At 43.6% G+C, this 26727-nt stretch overlaps 1 protein-coding gene across 1 annotated transcript; it reads left to right on the forward strand.

Moving 5' to 3' along the window:
* Nucleotides 1–253: 253 nt before the first annotated feature.
* LOC149286514 (LIM domain and actin-binding protein 1-like) lies at nt 254–26153 on the forward strand. The gene is made up of 10 exons (XM_089493931.1): nt 254–369; nt 6617–6662; nt 12796–13191; nt 17199–17292; nt 18111–18248; nt 21756–21841; nt 21954–22008; nt 22320–22423; nt 24838–24971; nt 25160–26153. Exons 1-10 carry the CDS (start codon nt 254–256, stop codon nt 26151–26153), a joined length of 2163 nt encoding a protein of 720 aa, XP_089350057.1.
* Nucleotides 26154–26727: the final 574 nt, after the last annotated feature.

Raw genomic sequence — 26727 nt, forward strand, 5'->3', positions numbered from 1 at the left:
CTTAAGTTCAGCTTGCTAAGGCCACGGCCTGTGTGAGTTCAGCCCGTCCTTGGTTTCTCATTTTGCAGACGGAGGGTCTTTTCACCTCAGGAATCTCTTCTTAGGCTTCTTCCTCCTTTGGTGGTTTTGGCAGACTACCATGTACGTGCCTCTGCTCTAGATCTTTGCGTTAGTCGGCTATCGAGTCCGAAAGTGCTGTGAAGTTGACACGAAGTTAGTCATTTTTATTCTATCTTTCTTCTAGATCTTAAGGATGGACTCTTCTCGTTTCAAAAGAGGACAGTGGGCTTCCCAGTCTGTCAGAGTCACAGCGAGAGAGCTGTCCCTCGTGAAGCCGAAGAACGCTGCCATTATGGAACGTTTCTCCAAGTAAGTTGTGGCTTCGGCCGCTGATCGAAATGTCTCGTTTATGTGTGTGAATCGGTAAGCGGTTTGTTATGTTGTTGTTGAAGCATGTGGGGCAGCTTGACATTGTTATAATTGTGACTTGTTTCACCTATCGCACACACCTTGTCACAGCTGAGTCGTAACTGTAAGGCGCAGGTGCTCTTGCCCAGTGTATGGGTGTTAGTATGTGTGTGTGAGTAGCAGTGGGAAGTATAGGGAGAGATGCCTTTACTGATAAGGGAAGCTGTCTCCTCGAGGAGGACATGCAGCATCCTGCCCAACCACTCCTGGGAAGATTATTCAGGTTTCTCCGGTGTAAACAACTTAACCCTAAAACATTTGCTCATTAATCCTGAAGAATGTGCCTTGGTGTTTCAGAAGCTTTCCAGGTCACGGCAGGGTTAACATCTTTATTGCCTAATAGAATTTGTCAGCTCGAAAATATGTATATGTAAGATGGATTGCAGCTGCTGATCATGCGCTTCCAGTTTAGATCCATCTGTGACTTATACGATATGATTTTAGTGAGCAGTGCCACACATACGAGGTGTCGGTGTTTCCCCGATTGCTGCTTTTACTTTTATTAATGCTGTTTGTTTGAAATTCCTCAGGAAAGTGAGACCTGTCAGTTATTAACCGCATATAATTAATGTTAGCTAAGTTTAGCTAAGCATTGCCTTGAAAGCCTGGCTTATTAACAGAGCTGCCTCTCCACTTTTTATTTTTTCTTTGACTATTTTTGTTGGTTTTCCCGTGATATATTTACAGCCAGCTGTATATTAGCCATTTCTTATCTGAGCCCCATCTGCTAGACAAACACCCCGACTCCTTATTATACAGCCTGTGGGAAACAATAGAATGTATCAGTGTTAATCGCCCAACTGGGTGCTGTGACTAATGAAAGCCTACGGACAGGACTTCATTGCCATAAAGCATCAGCTCAGTGTGGTGTCTGAGCAGGGAGTCACCCCATATATCACATGACTGACAGCAATGGCCGCCTCCAGACCTGCCGTAACCTACCTCAATGTATACAGCACTGTATTTATTTCCATGGAACTCTGTCACAGTATGGGGTGAAGAAAGCCAAAGCTCTCCTTGCTGTTTTATGTCTGCATTATGGAAATGTACAAAAAACATTGTGTTCTGAAAATGAATGGACAGGACCTGGATTCCCAAACATTGGCGTTTCATCTAGTCTGTAAATCTGTAATAAATATGATTTCTTTTCTTTGTTAATCTCTGGCTTGACTGCGTCTCTGTTAGTCGATGGAAGTTTAAATTGTACATTTATTTTTTGGCATCAGACCGGCCGTCTGTGAGTAGCGCTCGTGTATTTTAGTTGAGCTGCATTGCTGCTTCTGTCTGTCTGTCGGCATATTGCGATAGTTAATTATTTAGAGAGTCATTCATTGGGGTTAATATTTACTTTGTCTCCTGTTATGGTATCTTGTATTTTGACTGCCAGAGACATATATTGTTTGATTTTATTTTTAGATTTTTTTTCTTAATTTAAGAGAATAAACGAAAGAAAACGAATATTTCCCCCCCAAAAGTGGAAAATGCACGTTAACAATGCAGGAATCGTTCTTGGTGGCTTTGGTTATTTTCCCATAGCGGGTGTGAAATGCAGGTAGAAGGTTAAGCTTTGGTGCTGCTTTAACTCTGGCCTCCGATCTGCTCCCGGTTCACCTCGGCATGGTGGCTGCGTTCAGGATTGGCATAAAATGCCGTTGAGCTAAAGGGCGCCAAATGGAGACTTTGTTTTTATGCTTAAACCAATAAATGATCTTGTCTGCTACCTGGATCGGCACTTAAGTATCTGAATCCCCCCCTGCTGTGTCAGGGGCGTCCAACCTGCGGCCTTCCAGCTCCTGCAGGACTACATCTCCCATAATGCTCTTTCTGCTAAGGGGCTGGCTGAGGAGGATGGGAGATGTAAGTCCTGCAGCAGCTGGAGGGCCGCAGGTTGGACACCCGTGACAGATGAAGCCCTTTGCTTTCATAAAATAAGTCATGGAGAAAAGTATTGGGATGCCTGACCGTTACAGCAGAGACTTTTTATGCCGTTGCATTTGAAATACATAGACATTGATATGTAGTTGTCCCTCCCTCCCCCGCCTTTGTAGCTATAACAGCTTACATTCTTTTGGGAAGAAAAATTCCCACAAACTCCCCAAAATGTTGTAAAAAGCCTTCCCAGAAGAAACTGTTATAGCTGCGACCAGGGGACCATCTTCATATTAAAGTCTATGTATTTAGAATACGATGTCATAAAGTGTCCCATACTGTATACATGTTTATTCTCTTTGGGCTCTGCAGAATTATTCCTCCCCATAAGGTTGTGGTTGTTGGTTCAGGCAGCTTGTTGGGATGTAAAGGAAGAAAAATTCCAAACGGGAGTAGATCTCAACTTCCGAGAGGTTGATGTTTCAATTAAGATATCCAGACTGCCGGTAACGTGTGCTTGTTTGGCAGCGGTAATTACTCCGTTTCGTTTGGCTACAAGCCGTGGCTTTAAAATGCCGATGAAGCGTTCCGGCGAGGCTGCTGTGGAAAGGCAGAATAATGCGATAAGTCCTGTGAGTTTCCACGCGAGTCCCAGAGAGATTATTGTGGAGCAGAGCTCAGCCAGTTCTGCTTCCCCAGACGTTTGAAGGTAATTGTAGCATCTACTGACGGGACGTTCAATAAGTAACGTCAGGAAGCTGTCTCGGGGGCCGCGTGCTGGGAAATGTTCCCTCTCCCTATCGTCAGAGGATTACTTTCCTCCCAATAACAGTCTTTAAAAAAAGAGACGCCTGTCCGCTCTGGAGACAATAAAGCGAATGGGAGCTCATTCCCTGCGCAATATAAATACCCAGGGAAACGTTTCAATGGAACGAGCGGTCGTTCTACCTATACGACCGTTCCAAGCGTGGAAGCGAGGCAGAGACAGAATGTTAATCTCTACTGATACTGTAATCATGGCTGCTTCATATCTCTATGCCAAGCGCTGCCCTGCCTAAGATACACAAGTGTCTCCCACTATCCCGCTAAACTGATTTCTTGTTTCATTCTCACATAAGATTTGTAGAGGTTTTATCCTCCCCTCCCCCCCTCGTAAGAAAGAGCTGAACTAGACTGTGAGCTCTTGTGGCCAGGGTGCTGTCCGTGATTACGCTACAAATGCAGGAAAAGCCCCTCTTCCCCTCCAGGTTTCCGCATGCGTGGTGACTGTAAGATATTGCCCTAATGTTTCAGATATCACGTTCTCTGTAAAAATGCAATTCTCCTGGTGGAAGGCAGGAACGTGATGGCAATGATCCCGAGCAGCCCCTGAATGAGCTGTAACCCGCGTGTTAATAGGGAGGCAGACAACGATAAAGACCTCTGTGTGTTATATGTTGGGGCGTTTAACGGATCGCGCTGGGGATCCCATCCCAGGTAATCTGTTCATTATGGAAATAAAAATGGCCGGAGCCGAATGACTGCACGCTGAGTGTAAACAACTTAATACGGATGCTAATGGGTGTCTCTGGGGCAAGATATTCAACATAAAGGGGCATTTACCAAACCTACAGATATAGCAGAAAAGCCTTATCGTGATGTGTTTGGGACACACCGCCCAATATTTTCTGCCCTGCCAAAGCCCCCCCCCCCCATGTGAGGGCCGTGGTAATGGTATGCCAGTGAAAATACAACATGGCTGCGTATCCTACTAGGGCCGGACTTCATGCTTTCAAGGTTCATTGGAACGGGGGGGGGGGGGGGGGTACTAGAATAAACTGGAGAAACTAGAGATTGAATCGCTTGACTAGTTCCAGATAACGCTTCTCTACCCGAGCTGTCCTTTGTGTCGGTCTAAAGTATAGTCAGCCGTGTCCTGAGACACGCAGGAACCTAAAGACTTTGGGACACAATGTTTATCCCCTTCTGTGTGTGTATAATATATATATATATATATTACACACACACACACACACATCGTGTTGTAAATTCTCAGCCAAATATATAGGTAGCCAGACAATAAAGTGTGATTTCGCTGAGACCATTTTAATTTTCTCTATTATTTTGGGAAATAAAAAGCAAAATACCCCAAAAACATGATGATTTGAGTATTTTGCCTTTTATTTTCCAATATAATGGAGAAAATAAAAATGGTACATACATACATACATACATACATACATACATACATACATACATACATACCTACCTACCTATCTACCTATAACTAGCGCATGCAGCTCTGCAAGATCCGTTCCTGCCAGTGTAAAATGTGAAGGAACACAGACCCGGGTTTGTGAAAATAAATCTTCATGGATGGAATCTTAGAGCGTTAGAGGTTATTGGGTGACAAACGTCATGGAGGGGGCACCCCCCCCCCGACTTACAGCCTATTGGTGTAACATTGTGCTGTTCTAGCCCGGTGAAGACAGACAAATCCCTAATTCATCCAATAATCGTTCAGCCAGTTTTTTTCCTCATGTAAAGATCGAGCCCTTGATCAGTCATTGGGCGCATCTTGGATTCAGGATAGCTTTATATCTATCCCATGCATGTTTACATTTCCTCACTGCATTAACGGATACCACTTCTGATGGGAGGCTGTTCCACTTATCTACCACCCTCTTGGTAAAGTGAACCTTCCTTATATTGTGTCTAAACCTTTGACATTCCAGTTTATGACTGTGTCATCTTTGAGAAACGGTTTGGCCCTTAGGGGTGGTTGGGTCATTCCTAAGGGGTATATGTTTGCAATGGTCTTTGCAGTTCTTGCACTCGCAGTAATGACTGTGCAGGGTGTGTGCTCTGTGCTGCGCGCTCTATTGTTTGCTATATAATAGGGGTTTTTCATGTGCTGCTCCCTGATCGCATTGGCACGGATCCCAAAGGTATGATGCACCGACGGTGAGAATGGGGAAGGAATAATCCGAATGAAAGGGGAAGTTCCACGGAAAAGCAAATTTCTTTCTTGGAGCATTAAATGTGCTGAGTACGCACAAAAAGGTTGGCCGATCTCAAAACGGTTTTATTTCAGTTAAATGTACTTTATGTGCAGACCCGGAGGCAGCCGTTGTCGGATAACAGAGCTAAACCTGTACATGCGGCAAATATGTGACATATTACAGAAACACATGCAAGCATTAGTTTAAGAAAATACTTATTTTTTTATGTAAGTAATAAAGAATGTTTCCCATTGACGCAGATACGTTGATTTAGTTAGTGTGTACTATTCACTTGCCCTGCTTTATATATTTTACATTTCTCATTGCAATATATAGTAGCAAGTTTAGTGTCACTGACAGCCTTCTAAAGAAGAATTATTGTTAAAGTACTTAGTTTTTTAATATGCATTCTTCAGATACTGGTAGAAACTGCAGCCCTGCAGCTGCTGCCCTCATCTGTGCTCTGTTCTTGCCCCTGATTGGCTGCTTGATGCATTCACATGGGGGGGGGGTTGAACCCCTGCGTGTCTGTAGAACCCACTGTGCATTTTCCATAAGGGCACCACGAGCCTTTAGCGGGATCATGCAGCTGTCTAATGCTTTAAAGTGCATTTGATGGCTGGAAGTGTCCCTTTTTAAGCGTGTTTTCTGGTGTTCAGACCCGCACAGTAGTGTTACCACCTTCTCGTTGGAAAGCCCTGTTGACCTTGAGCGTTGTCATCGATAGCAGTGCGTTATCGGCCTTCGGGGGTCTTGCACCTTAAAGCGTGAGAGCGTTGCGCAGCGTCACACATACTTCCACGCTTACCTTTTCTATGCTTTTCACTTGTTCTTGTAAATGTATGCAAAACATTGGCTCTGGCATCACAATTATGGTAACGACGGGCGCTGGTGCAAATATCTTAAAGGGGATATTGTGCTTTTCGTTTGTCAAGGTGTGTAATTATGTGATGTGTATGTAAAAATAAACCGCACACAACCGGCATATCCAATTTCGTTTCATCATGTTCTATACACCCAAAATTTTCAATGGCTACACAGCGTGTGTGTTTATGTATATATGGTGTGTGTGTGTGTGTGTGTGTATAGCATGTGTATTTATATAATCTCTTTTTAAAACTGCTTCGCTTCATGATTCCTTATTAAGGGCCAACGCTGGCAGAAGGTTGAGCTGGCCCTGCGTAATTCAAATGGTGAATTTGTATGACTGTATAGAGCTGTATCACATACGATTTAAGGAAAGTGATGGTCTTTAACTTCATTTATAAATTTCACTTCATTTTTTTTATTTCTTCAAGGTATCAGAAGGCTGCCGAGGAGGCAAATTTAGACAAGAAAAAGACCGTAAGTACTGATTTGTGAAACCAAATGAAGATTGTGTGCACGTGTCAGCGGCGCTTAAGATAAAATGATTTACCTGCTTATTTACCTTCATGGCTGGACCGGATGGATGCTTAAAGGAAATCTTCAGTGGCCCCCCATACATGTTGGAGCCCATTCAGATTAAAATCAAAAGGAGCCCAACTTGTATGTATACATGTGAGTGGAGCTCGTGCATTCTACTGATTATGTAGCTAAACATTGCTCTTAGGGGGATCTTGTGCACTAGAACTATTGAGTGTGAATATTGCGTCCCGTCCCCAAATGTATAAAATGTGTTGTGTTGCGCTATAGCCCTTACATCCGTCATCTATCATGACATAAAATCAGTCCGTATAGAAGATGGTGATTCTTGAACCTTACAGGTTGACGTAGATAATGGGAATAAACTTCAGGAATAAGGCATATAGGGGGTATAATCATATCTGGGGGGGCAGGTTGGCAAATAACAAAAAAATAATGCATTTTTCTCATTAGATATGAAAATAGTTTACATGTGAATTAATATTTACTAGAAAAACTTTTTTTTATTATTGGGTAGTCTTTTTATTTATTTTTTATGTTCAGGCCTTTTTTTTTTCTTTCTTCATATTCATATTTTGGGGGGTCGTCTACTCGTCTTTTTATCGAGCAGATACGGTATGTTCACATGGGGTTTCGTTTTATATCAGAATGAAAGCTTGTTTAGGGGAAAATGTACTTAAAGGGACTTGGATCAGCTCACCTCCTGTTTACCAAAGTAAATTGTCTTCTTGACCTGCTAGTAAGCCAGAATGGTGACATAAAGTGTCTTCTGGGCCATAATACCCAGACTCCATCCATAAGCCATTTAGTTGTAAGGGTTCAGTGTCACTGAGACACGCTGCTTGTTCCTTTCCCAGCAGCTGCCTGACACCTTCACTCGGCAGCAGTGACAGCTGCCGGCTACATGCAGAAGCATAGGAACCAGGGTTGGTTCTGCCATGTAGGAAAACTAGGTGACTGTCTTCTGGGTGCTGCCATGTTATGTTCTTGTACCTGGCAAGGAGGGGTCAGTCGGTACCTTGCCAGTGGCATTAGAGCTAGAGATTCTTGGACCAGTCCTGTTTGGTGCGTACACCATACGTGGCGTCCATAGTCATGCCACAGACACCTTTACCTGCTAGAGGCTTATAGAAGACTAATCAGTGCCTTACCATTCTTTGAAGCGATATTAGAATGTCCCATATAGCCTCATCAATGAAGGATACATTTTAAAGTATTTTTAGCACGGGTTAATAAACCTGAGCAGCAGCAGAACCCCCCCATGTGCACTTTATGCTTCTTGGAGCAGCCAGAAGTGGCAGGACCGCACTCCCATTGACATCATATACATGCAGGGGTCTCGTTGGACCGCGTGGACTTCTCTTGAGTGCCAGTGCTGGAAGCTGGCTGGCGGGTCTGTAGGTTCCATCAGTGTTTGAGGAGGAACCCGTATCTGGAACGCTTGGCTTTCATGTGCATGATGGCTGCAGCTTCCCTCTTAATTTATTTAGGTAGATTTTATAAAGACATCGCCAGACTGTCCAAGCGTCTTTCTGAAACAAACGTATCCAGTGACGGCCGAGTCCTCCGAGGACCTCATTTCGTGGAATGCTGTTATAGATTTACACCAGCTGTGTTTTTACAATGTTTATATTTTTGCAAGCCGATCTCATCATTCCATGTTCTGTCAGGAGACTTGGAGTTATTTGGACGACATCTGTATTTGTCTCTGCTAAGGAGCGGGATTTAAACCGCATGTCCGATATTTGCCGAACGTCTTCAAATTGCCTGACGTGGCCGGCTCCATACTCTTCTATAATAATCAAAAGAAACACAAAAACATCTACGGGTAAAACGCTGCTCAGTTATTGCTGCTGCCGAAGGTCTAGGTCAGACCTGGGCAAAGCACGGCCCGCGGGCCACATCCGGCCCGCTGAATAGCTCGGACCGGCCCGCAAAGAGTGTCCTGGTGACTCACCAATGAGTCCGGTGTCCCCCCCCGCCCCGGTCACTTACCTTAAACTCCTGTGTTGGAAGCGTTTGTCTCGGGTGCCGGCGCTTTACGCTGGGCGCCGGCATATGACGTCAGACGCCGGCGATCAGCAGTGAAGCGCCGGCACCCGAGACAAACGCCTCACGCTTCCAACACAGGAGTTTAAGGTAAGTGACCGGGGCGGGGGGGGGGAGATCCTGAGAAGGGGGGGTTAGGGAGTTAGAGGGGAGATACTGAGAAGGGGGGGTTAGGGAGTTAGAGGGGAGATACTGAGAAGGGGGGTTAGGGAGGGAGGTCTTACTGTGTGTGTGTGTGTCTTACTGTGTGTGTGTGTGTCTTACTGTGTGTGTGTGTGTCTTACTGTGTGTGTGTATCTTACTGTGTCTGTGTGTCTCACTGTGTCTGTGTGTGTCTCACTGTGTCTGTGTGTGTCTCACTGTGTCTGTGTGTGTCTTACTGTGTCTGTGTGTGTCTTACTGTGTCTGTGTGTGTCTTACTGTGTCTGTGTGTGTCTTACTGTGTCTGTGTGTGTCTTACTGTGTCTGTGTGTGTCTTACTGTGTCTGTGTGTGTCTCACTGTGTCTGTGTGTGTCTTACTGTGTCTGTGTGTGTCTCACTGTGTCTGTGTGTATCTTACTGTCTGTGTGTGTCTCACTGTGTCTGTGTGTGTCTCACTGTGTCTGTGTGTGTCTCACTGTGTCTGTGTGTGTCTTACTGTGTCTGTGTGTGTCTTACTGTGTCTGTGTGTGTCTCACTGTGTCTGTGTGTGTCTCACTGTGTCTGTGTGTGTCTTACTGTGTCTGTGTGTGTCTTACTGCGTGTCTTACTGTGTTCATAGCTTATTCAGTTATTGTAATAAATATTTTAGCCCATTTTTTAGCTCAAAATATTTTTTCCTTTTTTTTCTCCTCTAAAATCTAGGTGCGTCTTATCAGCAGGTGCGTCTTATAGAGCGAAAAATACGGTATGCACTCCGAAGCCTTGTTCATTTTGTTCACTTCTGTGCTGTGCTAATAGTTATTCAGGCCTTACTTATTCAAACACCTCTACCAATGACGTAGGCTTGAATAACTTTATTAAACAGCACATAAGTTAACAAAATGGACAAGGCTTCGGAGTTTGTAGTTTGTAGAGGTCTGGCCCTCTAAAACCATTCCAATTTCTCATGTGGCCCCATGGGAAAATTAATTGCCCACCCCTGGTCTAGGTGATCAGGAGAGCTGGACTATCTCCTCTTAACCCTAAAGTAACCCTCTCCGCATTCGATCTGTAATCTAAAAAAAAAATTCCCGGAGAGCGGTGATTTCAGCTTCCTTTATGACTTAGTTATGCATTATACAGGGCCAAACAAACTCTTCTTACTGGAGTTGGCCCTTCGCAACGGACACGGAAGCCGGTAACTTGAAACTAGATCTCCTTCATGGTCACCTGGCCACCCCTGCCTTGGGTGCATATAAACCCCTATTATGATGCCTGATCATACTTTACTTTTGGGAGATGTTTGGGTTTGTGGTCATGAGTGATGTTTTAATTAAAAGAAAAATTAATAATAATCTGAAATCCCCCCCCCCCCCCCCCCCCCCCGATAATGTCAGCTTATTGAATTCCCTGGCAGTGATTTTAAGCTTAGTTGTTAACTCGTATCGCGCATGCTGATTGCTGACTTGGTCTTTTACAGACTTAGACGCGTTATGGTCTTGGTGGCAGATGGGAGAAGCCCCTCTAGTCTTATGATGTATGTGAGTGGGACCAGGAAGAACAGAAAGTGGAATTCAAACACGATAACAGACAATACATACATTTACTTGTAGAATGTTACCCTATAAAGAAAATGAACCTCAATGACAGTGTTTGGGGTTCCCGGGCCGTTGACCTTTACGGCTTCATAAAAGCGTTATTTTATGTTTCGCTAGCCGGTGACATTGCCGGGAGATAGAAGCAGGGAGAAGTCGCGTTGTGTCTGCAGGGCATGTCCTTAATGAAATTTGCTCATTCCTGAGGGTCTCGGAGTCGAGGGGTTATTTAGTGTCTGAACCGTAGGGGGTCGGAGTAAAGAACAGCGATGAGCTGTAATCCTGCAGGAGATTGATTGATTTAGACTGATAAGGCAGCACTGCTAATAGGATTTTCTTTGCTTGGTAACTAAATGTTAGAAAGAGAAAAAGAAAAAACTAAATAAAACCTGAGCTGAAGTCCTTCGGAACAATCCTAAAGGGGAACTCCGCACGCTATGCCCACTAGGTTCTGTCCTACGCTTGTAAGGAATATTATGTGAAGAAGCCTAGTATGGGTAAGTCCACCTTCCTATGAGCCTCTGTTACTTTGGGAAGCTAGTGATCAGTATGTGGCACTTAACTGGTTAACGTGTGTCAGTGTGATGCCACAAATGTGTCCAGCATGTAACATTTTGTATCAAAAATTGCAACGCGGATCTGGCGTTGGCTCTGGCTGGTACTGCCCTTAGCGTCTGATGGTTAGGAATGGCGACTGTCGCCGATACCGGATGGAATGCCTGTAAATCACTCTGGGGAACGGGGAGCCGAGAAACCTCCATGTGCGGCTTCAAGGAACCACTATGCAAATAAATGCCTTTGTCGAAAAAAGAGAAATGCCTCACCTGGCTTTTCTTATTTTTTTTTAACATTTTTATTTAATGCATTTTATTCTGCATACCTGGCAATAAAACTAATCCCTGTCATGTGGAGATATTGGAACCAATACAGTTGTGGACTTGATTCTTATTGGGATTTTTTTCTGGACCAATTTTGTTCGATATTTTGAAGCGCCAAGATTGTGTATTTAGCTTTGGGATTGATGGGAGTTGTCCCAAATTTCAAGCATTGTATCATTTGAATAGTTTTAAAGGTATATACAGCTCTGGTTGTAGTTTATATACTGTACTACACACCGGCTCCTTTTTGAGAACGAGAAGTGTCTTTATTAACTTCTAATGGTGCTCTGCCGCTGGCTGAGCGTCATCAGATTTGTATCTGGTATGCATGGCTACCCTTTCCCCTGTAAGCGCCCATTATAATGAATCCTCAAATCATGTAAGAGTCTTGTTGATGTGCAACAAGTTAACCGTAACATACAGAGTCTCGGGGTAGCTTACATGTACTACTGTGTGCAGCCACTCCAGGTATCAGTCCTATAACCCTCAGCCAGGCAATAGGAGTGCTCTAGCAACTGCATTGTTTAAAGTTCTTTTTTTTATACTAGACTTAGTTTCCCTTTAAGAATTTTTTGTCACAATGTAATGAGGTGAGAGATTTGCCTCCCAAGATAGCCGGTAATCGCCTCTAATTCCGTTAAAGCCACGCAGGCTGGCACCGGCCGCGCACTTCGCTGCTGGCTCTAACGCTGAAGCCGCCGCCATGAAACGTCGCCAGGTATAACGTCTTTTACTACTTCTGATACAGAAACTGCCTTAACGCTGCCGGTGCTGTGCGTCGGCTCACGAGTCTGTGTATACCGAGCTCCACAGACACCGTGTGTCGTGTCTCAGGATCTGTGTTACTACCACGGTGTATGTGCGGTGTACCGACAGCCACATCCGATACCCTGTCTCCTATCTTCCTCATGTGTACAGGAAGGATTGTTTGAGTGAAGCCGTATGCAGGTCCGGGCACTCGCCTCCCGGCTTATATGAGCCTCGTGTTGGCGGCTGAATCGCTCTTTAATAATGGACTGCTCATTAAAGGGAAATCATTTCACTAAACTACCCGTGACGACATGTTCCAGATGTGTCAGCAGCTAGGAAGTATAAAGGAACACAGCGACTGGCTTGTCTTTCATCAGTTCTCTTGTGAGAATTACCAAACAAGCCTGTATCGGTTTTTCCCCTTTTTCTTCCCAACTCTGTTTGCCCTTATAAGGATATCCTCCCCTTGTAAACTTCCTGGCCAGTCTTCCTTTTGCCTCTCCCCCACCCCTGGGCTGAATACTCTTTATATGTGGCACAGACCACGGTTCTCTCCAAGGCTGTCTGTGGACCTCCCTTTTTTTTTTTTCTTCCCTGCAGGAGTTTGGTTTTTTTCTTCTTGCTCACATGTAGTCAGTAGTTTGTTCCTGCTGTAACCAGAGTTCTTTCTCTGTTCCTAGAACACAGAAAATCTACCCCCAACATATAACCGGGGGTCCTTGAGTGTATTAAGGAAGAAGTGGGAGCTTCCGGGGACAGCGGCGCGGACAGAACCTCTACAGACCGGAGCGCCTCTGCAGAAACAGAAGGTCAGCAGTCCTCACGTGGAATCGGTCACTGCCAATCATCCCGAAGTCTGCGCCGCCGGCAAGGTCCCTTCACCGGTCAGGGAACAAAGCCGTTTCCGCTACCCCAGTGCCACGGAGCTCACGTCTCACTACGCCGAGGATCACAACATGGAGCCAAATCTCGAGCCGGTAAATTCCGAAGTCCCCGAGCCTTCTCCCAAAATTGAGAAGTTTAATGTTCCATTGAACAGCCTGAAGATGATGTTTGAAAAGGGTGAAGCTGCCAACGCGAAGGTAAGTGGGGTGTCAAGTGAGAAATGTAAAGTAGAACATTCTAAGTATTTTATAATTGTAGCAGAGTGCTTTAATTAGCATGAACAATGAATACATGGTAGACATGATAGACCTCGCTGCCTTTTGTTATCAGTTACTTTGGGTCATGAATGCCAGAAGTTGCCTTTGACAGACGGATGATAGAGAAGCATTCCTTTGTTTAACGCGTTGGCTTCTATGAACAGTTGTTCCTTCAGGCTGAAGCTTAGGCTGAAAATCCAGCACAGCTGCAAGGGGAGCCGATGCCAACAGAGGAAGGGAGAGGGGCCGTAATGAGCTAATGGATTTAGTTTCAAGCGCTTTATGTATTTTGCAGTCTGTGATCTGCCACAAATGTACTTTCCCAATTAATTGCCTACTTTGTTTTGGACTGTGAAACTTTTGACCAATTATCGATCGCTTACCACTTTTAGAAGCAACAACCATGGGAATTCTTATCTCGTGTAACCCTCTTGCTTCTGTGTTACATCCGCACGCATGGCAAACATCACCTAATGCCAAAACCGCTTTGTCAGCACTTTTGCAAAATGATTTTGTGTGAGTCGGATTCCAGGAAACATCCTGCCGGTTACCTCGCTTTCCTTTCCTGTTGCCTGCCTGGTCTCCTCTCCCCCGACAACAATATAATTTTCAAGAGACCATAACGTATTGGTTTTCCCCCACTATGTGTATGTTATCAGTTTCTGTTATTTTACTGCATGTCCTCTGCCCTACCGGGAGAAGTTAGATATCGGTGATAACAAAGCTGAATGTGAGCGGGAACTAGTGCTAACTAGATATGAAATACCATCATTTCATAAGTGTAACGCTTAAAGAATTTAACGCTTCATATGCCTTGGTAGTATTTGTCATGTAACTGTGGCGGATCTTGCCCAGTTATTACTTTTATATAGAACCAACTATTTTTGCAGAGCTTCATCCAATAGAGATACTCAAAGGGTCTGAAAAAACGAGAGGTGAGTGAAGAGGATACATGGGGGGGGGGGGAGAGCGCAGATGGACGCGGGAAGAGAGAATTAAGGGGGCACCAGGATTAGGAGAGACGTCAAAGAAAGAGGTGGAGAAAAGGCAGAATGGAATGATTTGGACTAGTGGTAGTGAAGGCATACATAGGGTTGAGCCTATATATAACTAATACTGTTTTCTGGGAGTTTGGAGAGCATAATATCTTCAGTTGGATTTTTCTGCGATCTAATGGTCTTCCTACATGATCTATGGGAGTTCCACCATTATGGTTCCCCCAGAAGCACAAAGGTGTAATGAACAGAGCCCTCTTCTTATATACCCTTATGTGTAATAATGTTCATTTTCTATATCTTGTGACATTCGCTCCCCTTTATTGTAGTAGCGCTACAGTATCTGCCAGCTCTCTATAGATAAATGTAACAATGGACCTCGAGCTGCCATCTAGAGTGACGTCCGCTGGTGATTTGCGTGCACGCATCTCCTTTCTCCACGGTCCGGAGACAAATGGCAGCAGGGTTATGAAGCTGCTGCGGAAGGGGCAGAGGTTAAAAGGGCGCGGAGCCTTCTCGGCATGATACGTTGGGGCAGATAATGAGCGCTCTGGGTGCGCCTTTGCCCTCCGCCTGACAGGAAATCTAATACACTGAGCGCCTGTGTTTGCAGCCCTTTGTCCCGTACAGATATGCTGTGGGTTGCTCCTGTATAAGCGCCTCTCCCAGGCTCTGCTTACAGTTTTCAGAGCCTTAGGCTGTGCTATATGAGGTCATAGACTGTAAATCTCCCTCCCCCACCCCCGGCTTTAGCAGCAGGGAACCGAGCTCCAGCTACTAATCATTAACTCTTTCTACGCTTTACATGTCAATGCAAATAATGCTGGCAAGGATTAGGGAACTATAAGCGTACGAGAAAACTATACAGGGCTTCTTGGCATTGGGGAGCTTGCGTTACAGAGTATTTGTGAGTCAGGATCATATCTGTGAGCGATGACTCTGAAGCCATCTGCGGCTTAGACTTAGAAGAACGTCTTTAGGGACACATTGCTTTACACGCCGCTCCGGGATAGGGAACCATTAATCGCAACTCACAGGGGTGGTGTTTGATGTCCTGATCCTGCTGCATTCTGAAGATACGTCAGATCAAACAATTCAATCGTCTCTCACCAAGCCAAAAGATAACCCGAGTGTTTAGCTAATTAATCAGATCTAACCTATCTATTTTTTTTCTATCAAGGACACTTAAGTGAAGTTTCTGCTTCATCCTGTCGGCACCCACTGCTTAAAGAGAAACTCCCATCAGATTTTTTTTTTTACTGCCAACTGCATTAAAAACACGTTTTCTAAAAATATTGTGTTTGGAAACAATTTTTTTTTTTATTTTTTTTTTTTTTTTAGGTAGCTGTGTATTTGTTTTGTCTGTGCATGTGTGTATCTTAGCCCATTCAACAAGATAATGACACTGACTCACCTCAAACAATAGAATGACTCGGTGTTGATCACCTGGAGGGACCCTCTGACTCAGCCTATGAAGAAAAGAACTCTTAAGAACAGGGCTTTTGTGCCGTATACAGTCGGCACAATGTGATGTTTCAGAGGGGAAAGTCACCCAAATATCACATGACAACAATGGCCGCCTGCAGATAAAGGATGTTTAGTGCGAATGGGTGCTAAACTTAAAGCTAGATGAAGTATTAACGATGGGTTTTAATGAACTGAATGGCATTATCTTTTTTTAAATACTAGATAATCTGTGTTTCCTATAACTCACAATATATAAGCAACTCTACTATTCTATTGATCTTTTGAAAATGTATACAGGGATAGTTCTAACTCCTATAGCTAGGTGTGTGCATTCGTTGTATCCTTATGGCTGTTTGCATGTAGGACATGTTTTTTTTTTTTATCCCTAAATCCTTTTGCTTTCGCTATTCTGAACTAGAAAAGTGGACGTAAATGCAGTCCTTGGTCCTTTCCCTATAATCTAATCTGCCTTCTACCGTATAATCTCGCGGCCGCTGGTTTTTAAAAATAACCTTCCAGATGTGTTGCAGGAAATGTGCGCTGTCCTGCTGGTTTAATCTTGTTAATTAGACGTGATTGATAAACTTGTGTTTCCAGTCCCTGAACAGCAGTTTCATTCATAGAACATTTTTGTAAATTGGGTTTAAAGGGGAAGCTCCGTGAAAAGTTTTTATGAATACGGTATACAGTAAAGTAGGTCGGCATCGACAGAAACCTAGCTTTAGTTCATTTTGGAGGCTGCCAAGTAATATTACGGGTGACCTCCATGCTTCAACACCACACTGAGCTGTGACTTCATGGCAATGCTAATTCTATAGACCTGTATACTCAGAGTCAGACTGAGTGATTAAGACTGAGACTCTCCAGAGCTGACCGCAGGCTGTATGATAAGTTTTTGTATAGTAGAATAGACTTGGATATCTCCAAACACAAATGGCTAAACCGCAGCTGCCTGAAACATTGTGCCAAAACCAGTTGTAAAAAAACGAAAATACTGGAAACCGTTTTAGTTTTTAAAATTGTGTATCTAAAACATTTGGTTGGCCTCCCCCTTTAGAGATGCTGAGCATTATTTACTGTTTCGATTTATAGTCCATGATGGCTCAAGGTCTGTGCCATGAGAATATATCGGTGGCTTTAAAGTGTTTGCTTTGTTAAACATGGACACAACACCTAGACCTTTAGCTGAATGCAATATTTTTAATGAATAGCTCTGAATAATCCAGAATTAACTTCTTAAATACCAGAAAGGTCCCAGTCTATACTGTTATATGAAATACAGCCCACGGTTTGACGACCAGGACGCTCTCTTGTCATACAATGTGCATGTAGTGTGCGTCACAGATATGTGGAATCAAATGAATAATTCATCTGGTAAACTGTACACAATGTTTCTAGCACTCCGAGACCAGGCTGTGCTCGTTTTAATGTATCTTGTGAATCTGAAATGATTAGTCTGACCCTGTTATTCCCCCCCAGCATCCTCAGCGGGAGCCCGGGAAGATCAATGTGGGGAGAATTTCAGAAAACCGCTTCTCCAGCGAGGACGCAGATTCTTCTTTCACCGAGAAGAGTGAGTATATTTCCCGCTCTCCGGGTGCCGCTTACTTCTTTATAGATATAGACATTATATATATATATATATATATATATATATATATCAGATCTCGTTTAGTTATGGGGTTTCAGCGTGTTCTTTTGCACTATATGGTTGGATTCTAATTACTAAGCCGTGGGATAGATGGACAAGAAAATGTCCTGAAGGCTCCTTCCGGCTTCTCTCCGTTCTGGCGGTATTGGGAGCCGTCATCACATGGTCTGTTTTATCATGAAATGTCTCGCGTTCATGGTAGGATTCACTGGGAATATTTTTGTTGTTTAACTGGAACAGGAAATTAAAATAAAAAGCCAGTACTGTTCACTCTGTACTCTTCTCTTTAAGAGGAACCGGTGTTCTCACCGTACCGGAGAGGTGTCTCGGGAATCGGTCTAATGAAGATGTACAGTTGCGGGAGTCCTTTTAGCGCCAAAGCCTTCTTTACGGTGTCTTGATGTTCCTGATAAAATGGCACCGCAGTTTCAGCAACTTCTTCAATGTTGATTATCACATCCTGAACTTTCCACACTGTTCCCAACGATAGAATGTGGAAGCCATAAATTTATGAATGAATGTATTTCATCTGTGTTGATCGCTCACAGGGTATAGATACCATACACTGCTGTGAGACTGAATTGCAGGGTACATGATGAAATGGCCATCACAGGGTGCTTTACGCAGAGAACATATGGAGACGTAATGCATATTGTGTTTTTGTTTTTTGTTCAACCCCCCCCCTTCTTCATCTTCATACAGCAGCCCCCTATTTACTATCCTCTGGTCTTTTTTTCTAGGTTATTCGGCTTGCAGCTCTCCTGACAGCAGTCCTAGTAAGCTCACGTCACAGAAAAGCCTGGAGATTGCTCATGTTCTGGAGACCACTTCCCTGAAGGACAGAATGGCTAAATACCAGGCAGCGCTGATCAAGCAGACCAAGCCCACCTCACCTTCGGTATTTCATATAAACGTATTGCTCGTGTAGTTTGTCGCCAGCATGTCGGGTTTAACGTTGGAGATGGTTTCTAGCGATGAATACATTAACATGCATCCAATGGCACACAAAGGCATTTTGAGAATCTATTTTATAGATGGCTCCCTCTTCTCTGCCACGGGCAAACTGCTACTTAGATGGGTTTCAGTTGCTGGTTAGATTAAAAAAAAAAAAGTTAATGATTCCTGCCAAGTGTTTGCATTGCTAATTAGTGCTTAGAAGTGTGTGTTTAGTTATTAACTTGCTTTCAAATTCTGCTTTGCCAGTTCAGTTCCATGCAAAGTATTGTTTAAAGGGGCTGTTCCGCTTACTCTGCTGAATTTAATGCTTGCAGCGTCACCGACATATATCCTAGCACGGCCAAATGCACAATCCCTTCCCGAAAAATCTTTAGTAGGAAACATTTTGCTTCATCCATAGCATTCCAAGAAATGTATAACTATCCCGACAACCCCAGACAGTGATAGGTCATTACCATAGGAATATAGGTATAGATTTTCTTGTTAAACAGTCGCGTGTTTATTTCCTTACCATGCTAGAGAGCTCCGTTAAGTGGCACAGTACCTATTTTTTTTCCTGACAGTGGCTTACTTTGGGTGGTTTGGTTGAAATTTTGCCTGTTTGATAGTACAACATAATCTACAATGGCCTTTTCTGTTGTTGCTGGAACTTGACCGTGTCCCCAATTATTTGCACTCGTCGGACTTGCATGGCAAACAGTCGGCGTGTGATCGTGCGACCTGGGGCAGGGAATGAGATCGGTTTACCTGGAAGCGGAGTGGTTCCTGCTCCCAGAGCCAAAATTGCTCACAGCGGCACTTAAAATATATAAGCGAGCTTGGTGTGGATATCCTACCAATTAATTGCCTATTATATCTTAACTGAGATACCGTTACCCACATCACAACCGCACCATTTGCAATGACCGTTAATGTTATGATCGCTGCTCCCTTTACCCCGGAGAGCGATGCACCTTTGATGAGTTGGGAGCGCGGCGGCAGGATTGGTGGCAGGATCGCAGGAATTCCGGGAGTGCGTTCCTTTTTCTCGTATCGTGGTGGTAGTTTTTAGCAGGCCTCTGTAATATTCAGATGTAGTTTCATGGTGCTGTTACAATCTTGAAATATCTTTTTATTATGTTAACCACAATGTAGCTCCAGCAGATTTGTTGTACGTGTAACGGCAGGCACAAATACGACCCGAAGCCAAGGTGTGTTCTGTTTTCTTCAGGGCTTGGCTGCACGTAAATGTCTCGCGGCCCGGCGCCCCCGCAGCTAATGGAGAAATGATTCGGCAGCCAATTAAATTCACATTACTGTCAAATAAAGCCTAATGGGAATTTAACGGTGACGGCTATACACGTTATCCGGCGTCGGTTCGTAAAGCCATGCTGTAAGGGTATATACGTCCTTTATTATAGACACGATTCTTTTTTTATTTTTTTTCTTTGGGATTGTATAGTGATCTGAGCTGACAACATAGTCTATCCGTTCACTTTTCCCATTTTTTAATGGGGACTAAATATTGGATGTTGTCAGCATTTTAGTTATTATCATTATGATAAAATGGCCCGGGATGCTTTTCTGTGTGCCAGGTTAATCGCATAGATTTGGATTGTTTAAATGGTGGCGTCTATCCTACAGCGGATGAAACCGCAGGGATTGGGTTGATTTTTACGCTGCCCTTTCCTCCGGATCTGTGTTCTGACTGCAGATATTGGTCTGGTTTCTTTGTGGGGAAGTAAAGCGTAATCCCGGCTTTTATGAGATTACGAGAGGAGGCGTTGCAGCAGGATATGATTCAGAGGGATCCATGTTTCCCGTGTGCTGTGCATCCAGCAATGTGTTTCTGGAACAGTCCTCTCCCTTTCTAAATCACATTCCCAAGCAATGACTTCAGAAGCAGTGAAACCAGTCTGTCCAGTTTGAAAGCTGACAAGGCTGCCAGTGCCATTCTGACCCACAATCCTAGCAATTCACACAGATCTCCGCATTTTAATGGCCTTTTCCTGCTCTGCTGGGGGGTGGGTTACTGTTCGAACTAATAATGCAAGACATATGCAGGTTTTCTCCTTACGGAGGCTTGGGACCAGCTTCTAAGCCATGGTATGGACTGTTAATTAGCATGAAACACAGAACAGATCATTTGATCTCGTGTCCCCGTTGTGTGTGTGTGTGTGTATGTATGTATGTATGTATGTATGTATGTGTGTGTGTATATATATATATATATATATATATACACATACACGCTCCTTTCTCCAGCTAATTGAATGTTAGACGGACCCCGCTGGCCTCGTGCTCTGTGACGGCTCTTACGCTTAAAGGGCTTGGGCTCCAAAATGTCTGGTAAACTCCTCCAGGCCGTGAACGCAACAAACTTGCTTTTTCCCAAATGCCTGCGTAACTTGGAAACATGATAGTTTCCCCGACTGTTAAAGGGAAGGCAACGGCTGCTCTGAGCCCGTAATGAGCCGTACATATGATTTATATACATAAAAGGCTACTCTTGTTCTATAAACAGCCGTGTTTACCCATCTTACTTACTACTTTACAAGCTAAAGCCCTGTCCCCCTTTCCTCTCTTACTTCAGCTAATGGAGCGTAGTGGGTTTGGTGTTTCCATCGCCAGATTTTATCACATAAAAACACTGCGTTTTGGAGCTGCACAGGGTAGCTGCGGTTGTCGCCATTATTTTAGATGAGCATCCCTTGCAACCTTTACTTTCAGTTCAATACAAGAAAGTTTCCTATGAGACGCCACTTGCAAAGTTTGAATGCGAATTGGGATCGGTCCAGTCAGAAGAACCCTATGGATCCGCAGGCCAAGGATCACTAGATCAGACCATACAGAAAAACTTAACTTAAATATCCAGCGATTTATAAGGCCAGCCCACAAAAATGATGAATAGAAATAATGTGAACAATAATAATCGCATTAAATATACAATAAATAGAAATGCCTCTCCCTACGCATTGTTTAGGGTATATTAAAGTCCAGTTCCTAGAAGGGCACTCGTGTTGTGGTTGTAACTAGAGGGGTTAAAGCTATCCTACCACACATAGTAAGCATGAGTTCATGGTGGTAAATATAAACATCATCGCTGTCTGCACGACAGAAATCTTTTGCAGGAGTTACTGGTGTCTCTATAGCGTGATACTTTACCAACACAGCGCCGGCACAAAACCTTTTAATAAAACCCAGGAATCCACAGGCAGTGGACGTCTTCACCTTAACGCAGGGGCGTCCAACCTGCGGCCCTCCAGATGTAGTCCTGCAGCAGCTGGAGGGCGGCAGGTTGGATGCCTTAACGTATTTTATTTTTTCACTGAGATCTACATCTATATGGGAGCAGAGGCTCTCTGGTTCATATGTGTTTCTGTAAGATTTTTGGCTTGCATTGTAACGTTTGCCGGTTCTTTAGCAGAATGATGTGAAAGCCGTTTGGCATGATGTGAGAAATCAAAACTCCGAGCAAAAGGAGAACGTCCCTCCTAGCCCTCCACGCGCAGGCTTGGCGTTTGAGCATGAAAAGGTGAGCAAGTGTAACGACACGGGATGGTGCTTCGCTTTTGTTTCAGTCTCCGTGCTTCTAGATTTTTATATTTTTTGCCTAAATTACCAACGTCAATTTTCTCTTTATTCAGAGCGCCAACATCGAGAACAGTGCAGTTGTATCCAGAAACCATTCAGAAATTAATGGTAAGTATTTGGGACATATGGTGTTCCTCCTATGGGTTCCTTCTTATGATTTACAGAGTGTCGCAGCTTCCCCAGGGCTCCGTTAGTATCTTTAGTCACTGGGTAAGGCAAGTGGGATTTGGTCACGCACACTCCATGCCTACTTTCCACCCCCTTCAACATCTAACTGGGCTCCATGTTCTGGCCCAGGGAGAAGTGCAGGCAGCAAGCCCTGGGAAGCTGGCAACTATAAGGATTTGGCATCATGGTACGGGTTTGGGGATATTTTTTTGTAACACGGGTACTAAAAAAACATTACATTTCATAAACAGGTCAACATGAGGAAGAGATACAGAGACCAAACAGCTCTCCTGGGCTCAGCCCCCAAGCAAGGGCATTGAACCAGCTGGAGAGCAACCCTTCCAAAACTGCAAAGGTGGGTATGAGGTATAAAACTCTACGTTCATCCATGTGAGGACTAACAAATCAACTTATTGTGATTGTTTATATACCACCATCATATACAATGGGTATACAGGATATAATAAGTAGTGCACCCCATAACAATATAAACTTTCAGTAATAAAAAAACACTACCTTTTTTTTTCTCGATTAGAAAACTATTTTTTCGGGGGGGGGGGACAACCTCTTACTGGTAGTCTCTTCTTCCTCTATGAGGAACAGCCAAACTCACTAACAAGTTGAGGCTGCTTTAGTCTGTTTAATTTTAAGTCGTACACCATGGTTATACTGCATCAGCAAGATCTCTCCTAGGCAGACACAGGTTTCCAGATGTTGAAGGCCGTAGACGCAGTGGTTGGCCAAAGATACTAAGTGCAGCAGATGAATGATACATCGTGCTCTCTTCCCTTCCCAATCGGAAGATGCTTAGCATTGGAAGAAAATAGTGGGGCTCTAGTTAACCCATCTACTGTCCGGAGAAGTCTGGTCAGAAGTAGTCTTCATGGAAGACTTGCGACCAAAAGGCCACCATACCTCAGTTTGTCCACCGACGGGTTGGAGAGCACAACAGATTTGGTCAGAATGAATGATCTCCTACAGGCTGATACTTATCCATCATGCAGAACCATCAGAGAGGCATCTGAGCCCAACACCATCACTTACCTGCCAAGTTCCTTAAGAATCTGTGTGCAAGTGTACCTAGAAGTATTAATGCTGTTTTGAAGGCAAAGGTTACACCAAATATTGATTTGATCTAGATTTTTCTTCTGTCTGCTAAATGATAAAAAGCAAAATTCCTTTACACATCTGCCTAAAACTTTTGCGCTGTACTGTGTATAATATATATTTCTGGGTTCATCTGAAACATTTTTTACAATGTTATACCACACTAAGCATATTGGTAGTACCTTTGGTAACTTTTATTTTTTTTAGTGTGGGGGGGTGTTTTTCTGGACTAAAGCGAGGTCTTTACTTGTGTATTCTGCCGTAGGAGCGAATCTCCGCGTCGTGCGCTGGTCCTGTGCTGGTGGGGCAGTAAAGTGTTTACTTGGCGCAGGCAGAGCCTTTTCAGTGTGGCAAACACCAGTGTAACGTGTAATATTTTATCACCGCTACACCAAAAACAGGAGCGGCTTCACCTGCAGAAGTAAACGTATAGCGGGGTTATGCCTAGAGGTCCAGTGCGTAATGTGGGGATGTCTGTCTTATGCAGCCAGGGGCTAGAGCTGCCTTTATCACTTTGTGACATTATTTTGAATATTTTTTGTGTGTTTCTCAAACTTTGGTACTTTAATGTGTGTGTGTGTCGTTTCCAAATGAACCCATAACATAAACAGCCTTATTAAGAAACTCGGCACTAAACATTCCCGCTTTGTGTGGCTTCATCCAATGAGGCTCTGTAAAGTTTTGCTTACAGTCAATTCCTCTCTTATCTCTCTTCCAGCTTCTGTCTCCTGCTCTTCTGGTACCTTCTATCTGTTCCTGCCTTCCTCTCCCCTCCTAGTCTGACCTCAGCAGCCACCTCTCTCAGGGCCGTCTCCTCCTCGGAACTCCTAAATAGGGAGTGTGTATGACCGCTCCGTACGTTCATTTTTATCATCCTGCTTCCCTTTACGCTCTCGTAAAAAAAAAAAAAAAAAAAACTTTCCACAATTCCTCCTGTCCTTTAAAAGTCCTTTAAAAACTTTGTTTAGGGGAACCAATATTTTTTATGTTCTTAATGTTTGGGTTTTTCCGTAATGTTCTCAGGCAGTTGATTATTAGCTTAGCTGATTTATTTAAGCCCGGTTTATCTTGCCCCCTAATCATACCGGTTTGTGTCAGACAGTAGAATGTCCCGTTCTTAATCCCCGGATGGACCTGCAGGAGAAGTCACCGAGAATATGGTATACAGGGCCGCAGACAAGGGAGCTTGCTGGAACAAAATGAAATGAAATTCCCCTTTTTCATGGGACTTCTCCAGGTTTGCAGGAGGTCAAATTCTATGGCAGTGGAAGTTTTATTAGCGATACCCAGCTGGGAATTTTTTTCCTACGTTCATAGCAACTGTGCTGTGAGATAAATGAAATTCCTATTGCAGAATGCCAGACCGTTGGACAATGATCTCATGCGTCAATCTTCAGGAATGTATACATTTATTCTGAGCCCCTCTCCTTAAAACCTTTCATCTTTCAACTTTCCTTCTTAAAACTTTGGCTACTAATGCTATGCGTCTCATCGGGCCCTCAACAAACTATGAAGCTCTTTAAATAATGTACCATTTTTTTCTCATCCTTTCATTTACATTATCACTCCACATTGATTTTGTTAGCTTTTATTGATTCCTTTTTTATGTTTTCAATGTAGTTTGTATTTTATTTTTAACATAGCAAGTTTTATTTTTGCTAGAAGTTTCAGCTTCCTGCCCGAGAGATCTGCTTTGGTTGTCAGAAGACGGTATATCCCATGGAACGCTTTCTTGCTAATCAACAGGTCTACCATAACAGCTGCTTCCGCTGTTCCCACTGCGCCACCAAACTCAGGTAATCGGCAGATCTAATAACACAGGTTTATTACATGAGTCAAAATGCATAGGTTTTGAATAGAGTGCAGATTTAGCATTCACCTTGATGAATTCATTATTTCATAATTATATTCTAATTAATTTAACGGCGAGTTAAAACTTAATGTGTTTTGTGTAAAATTTTAATATTTTTATTTCTTTAAACAGTCTTGGAAATTACGCCTCTTTGCATGGAATTGTATATTGCAAGCCTCACTTCAACCAGCTCTTCAAGGCCAAGGGAAACTACGACGAAGGTTTCGGTCTGAAACCACACAAAGAACTTTGGGTGAGTAAAACAGATACCAGTGACAATGAAGAGAACTCTGTCCAGCCTGCTAACACCACTGGAGACCCCAGTAGCCCCGTTGTAGAAGAAGCTCCGATTGCAAAAGTTGGTGTTTTGGCAGCATCTATGGAAGCCAAAACCGCTAGTATTGCCCATGAGCGTGAAAAGCAAGTGGAAACCAAAAAGCTAAGAATTGCCTGGCCTCCTCCCCCTGAATCCACAGGTTCTGGAGGCACGCTGGAAGAGAATATTAAAGTTTTTAAACCAAAGTGGCCACCTAGTGATGACATTCAAAAAACTGAGTCTGAGGAAGACGCTGACTTGAAGAAACTAAGGAGGACCGCCTCACTAAAAGAGCGCATTCGTCCGTTTACATTATCTGTGGCAAAGCCACTAGATAACCAAAGCCAGAAGGAAATGGATAATGTTTCTGTGCCATCTCCAGGATTGAAAAGGGCAAATTCCTTTAAACTCAGGGACAGGTGGATAAGGGAACCAGAGGAAAAGAAAAATATGGAGGACGAGAAGCAGAGTTTACAGTATACAAGTGAAAGCGACGCTGCGTCTAGGGAAGCTGAAGCCAAGGAAGAAGTTTCCCCAAATGATGAAGAGCAGAGCTCCTTCTCCTTAGAAAATGGTGACAGTTCTGAAGTGGAGGTTGTTGATCAGCATCTCTCTCCAGAGGCGTCACCCCAGTCAAACCACTCAAGTCTGGAAGATCTCGTCCTGCCTAAAGAAACGTCCCCAACGGAGAATCGCAGGTCCCAAGACATTGGTTATTGGGAGGGAGAAGAAGTGGAAGAGCTTTCTGTGGAAGAACAAATTAAGAGAAATAGATGCTATGATGATGATGATGAAGATGAGGACGACTAATTTAGCGTATTACTTTTATGCTGTTTAGGGCTCTGCCTTACGTTTCTTATAAAGGTGATCCCTTAATCTTGTAAAGTTAATCTTTTTAAGCCTTTGTTCCTGGAAACTTTTTTTTTTTTTCTTCAAATATTTTAAAACTTTTTTTTTTTTTTCCCTTGGCAAAAATTTGATGGAAAATTGTGCAAAGGATTTAAATATTTCACTACGAATCTGACTTTTTTTGGAATACTTTTTTCTTCTTCAAAGGCAAAGAGTGTCTCTGGACAAACCGTGGGTAAAGCTAAGGGGCATCCTGGACGTGAGAAAAAGTGTTTGTTGGTAAAGCACTTTTTGTACTTAAGGTTTTCTACAATATTCTGAAGGTAAAAGATGCTGTGGTCTGGTCATTGTATTAATATGTTTGAATCTGGTGTATGCTTTGTAACTGGAACGCCTCATGGTGGGGCTGCCAGGTGTTTTTCAATGTGCAGACATCTTTCTTTTCAGAAAATGTTTAATCAAATCCTTTATGCTAGACCCCTGCTTTTGGGGACCTATATCCATATTTAATCACTGTATGTTTGAACAAACAGAG

The sequence above is a fragment of the Sceloporus occidentalis genome, unplaced genomic scaffold, assembly GCF_023333645.1.
Source record: "Sceloporus occidentalis isolate IW3139 unplaced genomic scaffold, rSceOcc1.0.p SCAF_68, whole genome shotgun sequence".
Lineage (NCBI taxonomy): Eukaryota > Metazoa > Chordata > Lepidosauria > Squamata > Phrynosomatidae > Sceloporus > Sceloporus occidentalis.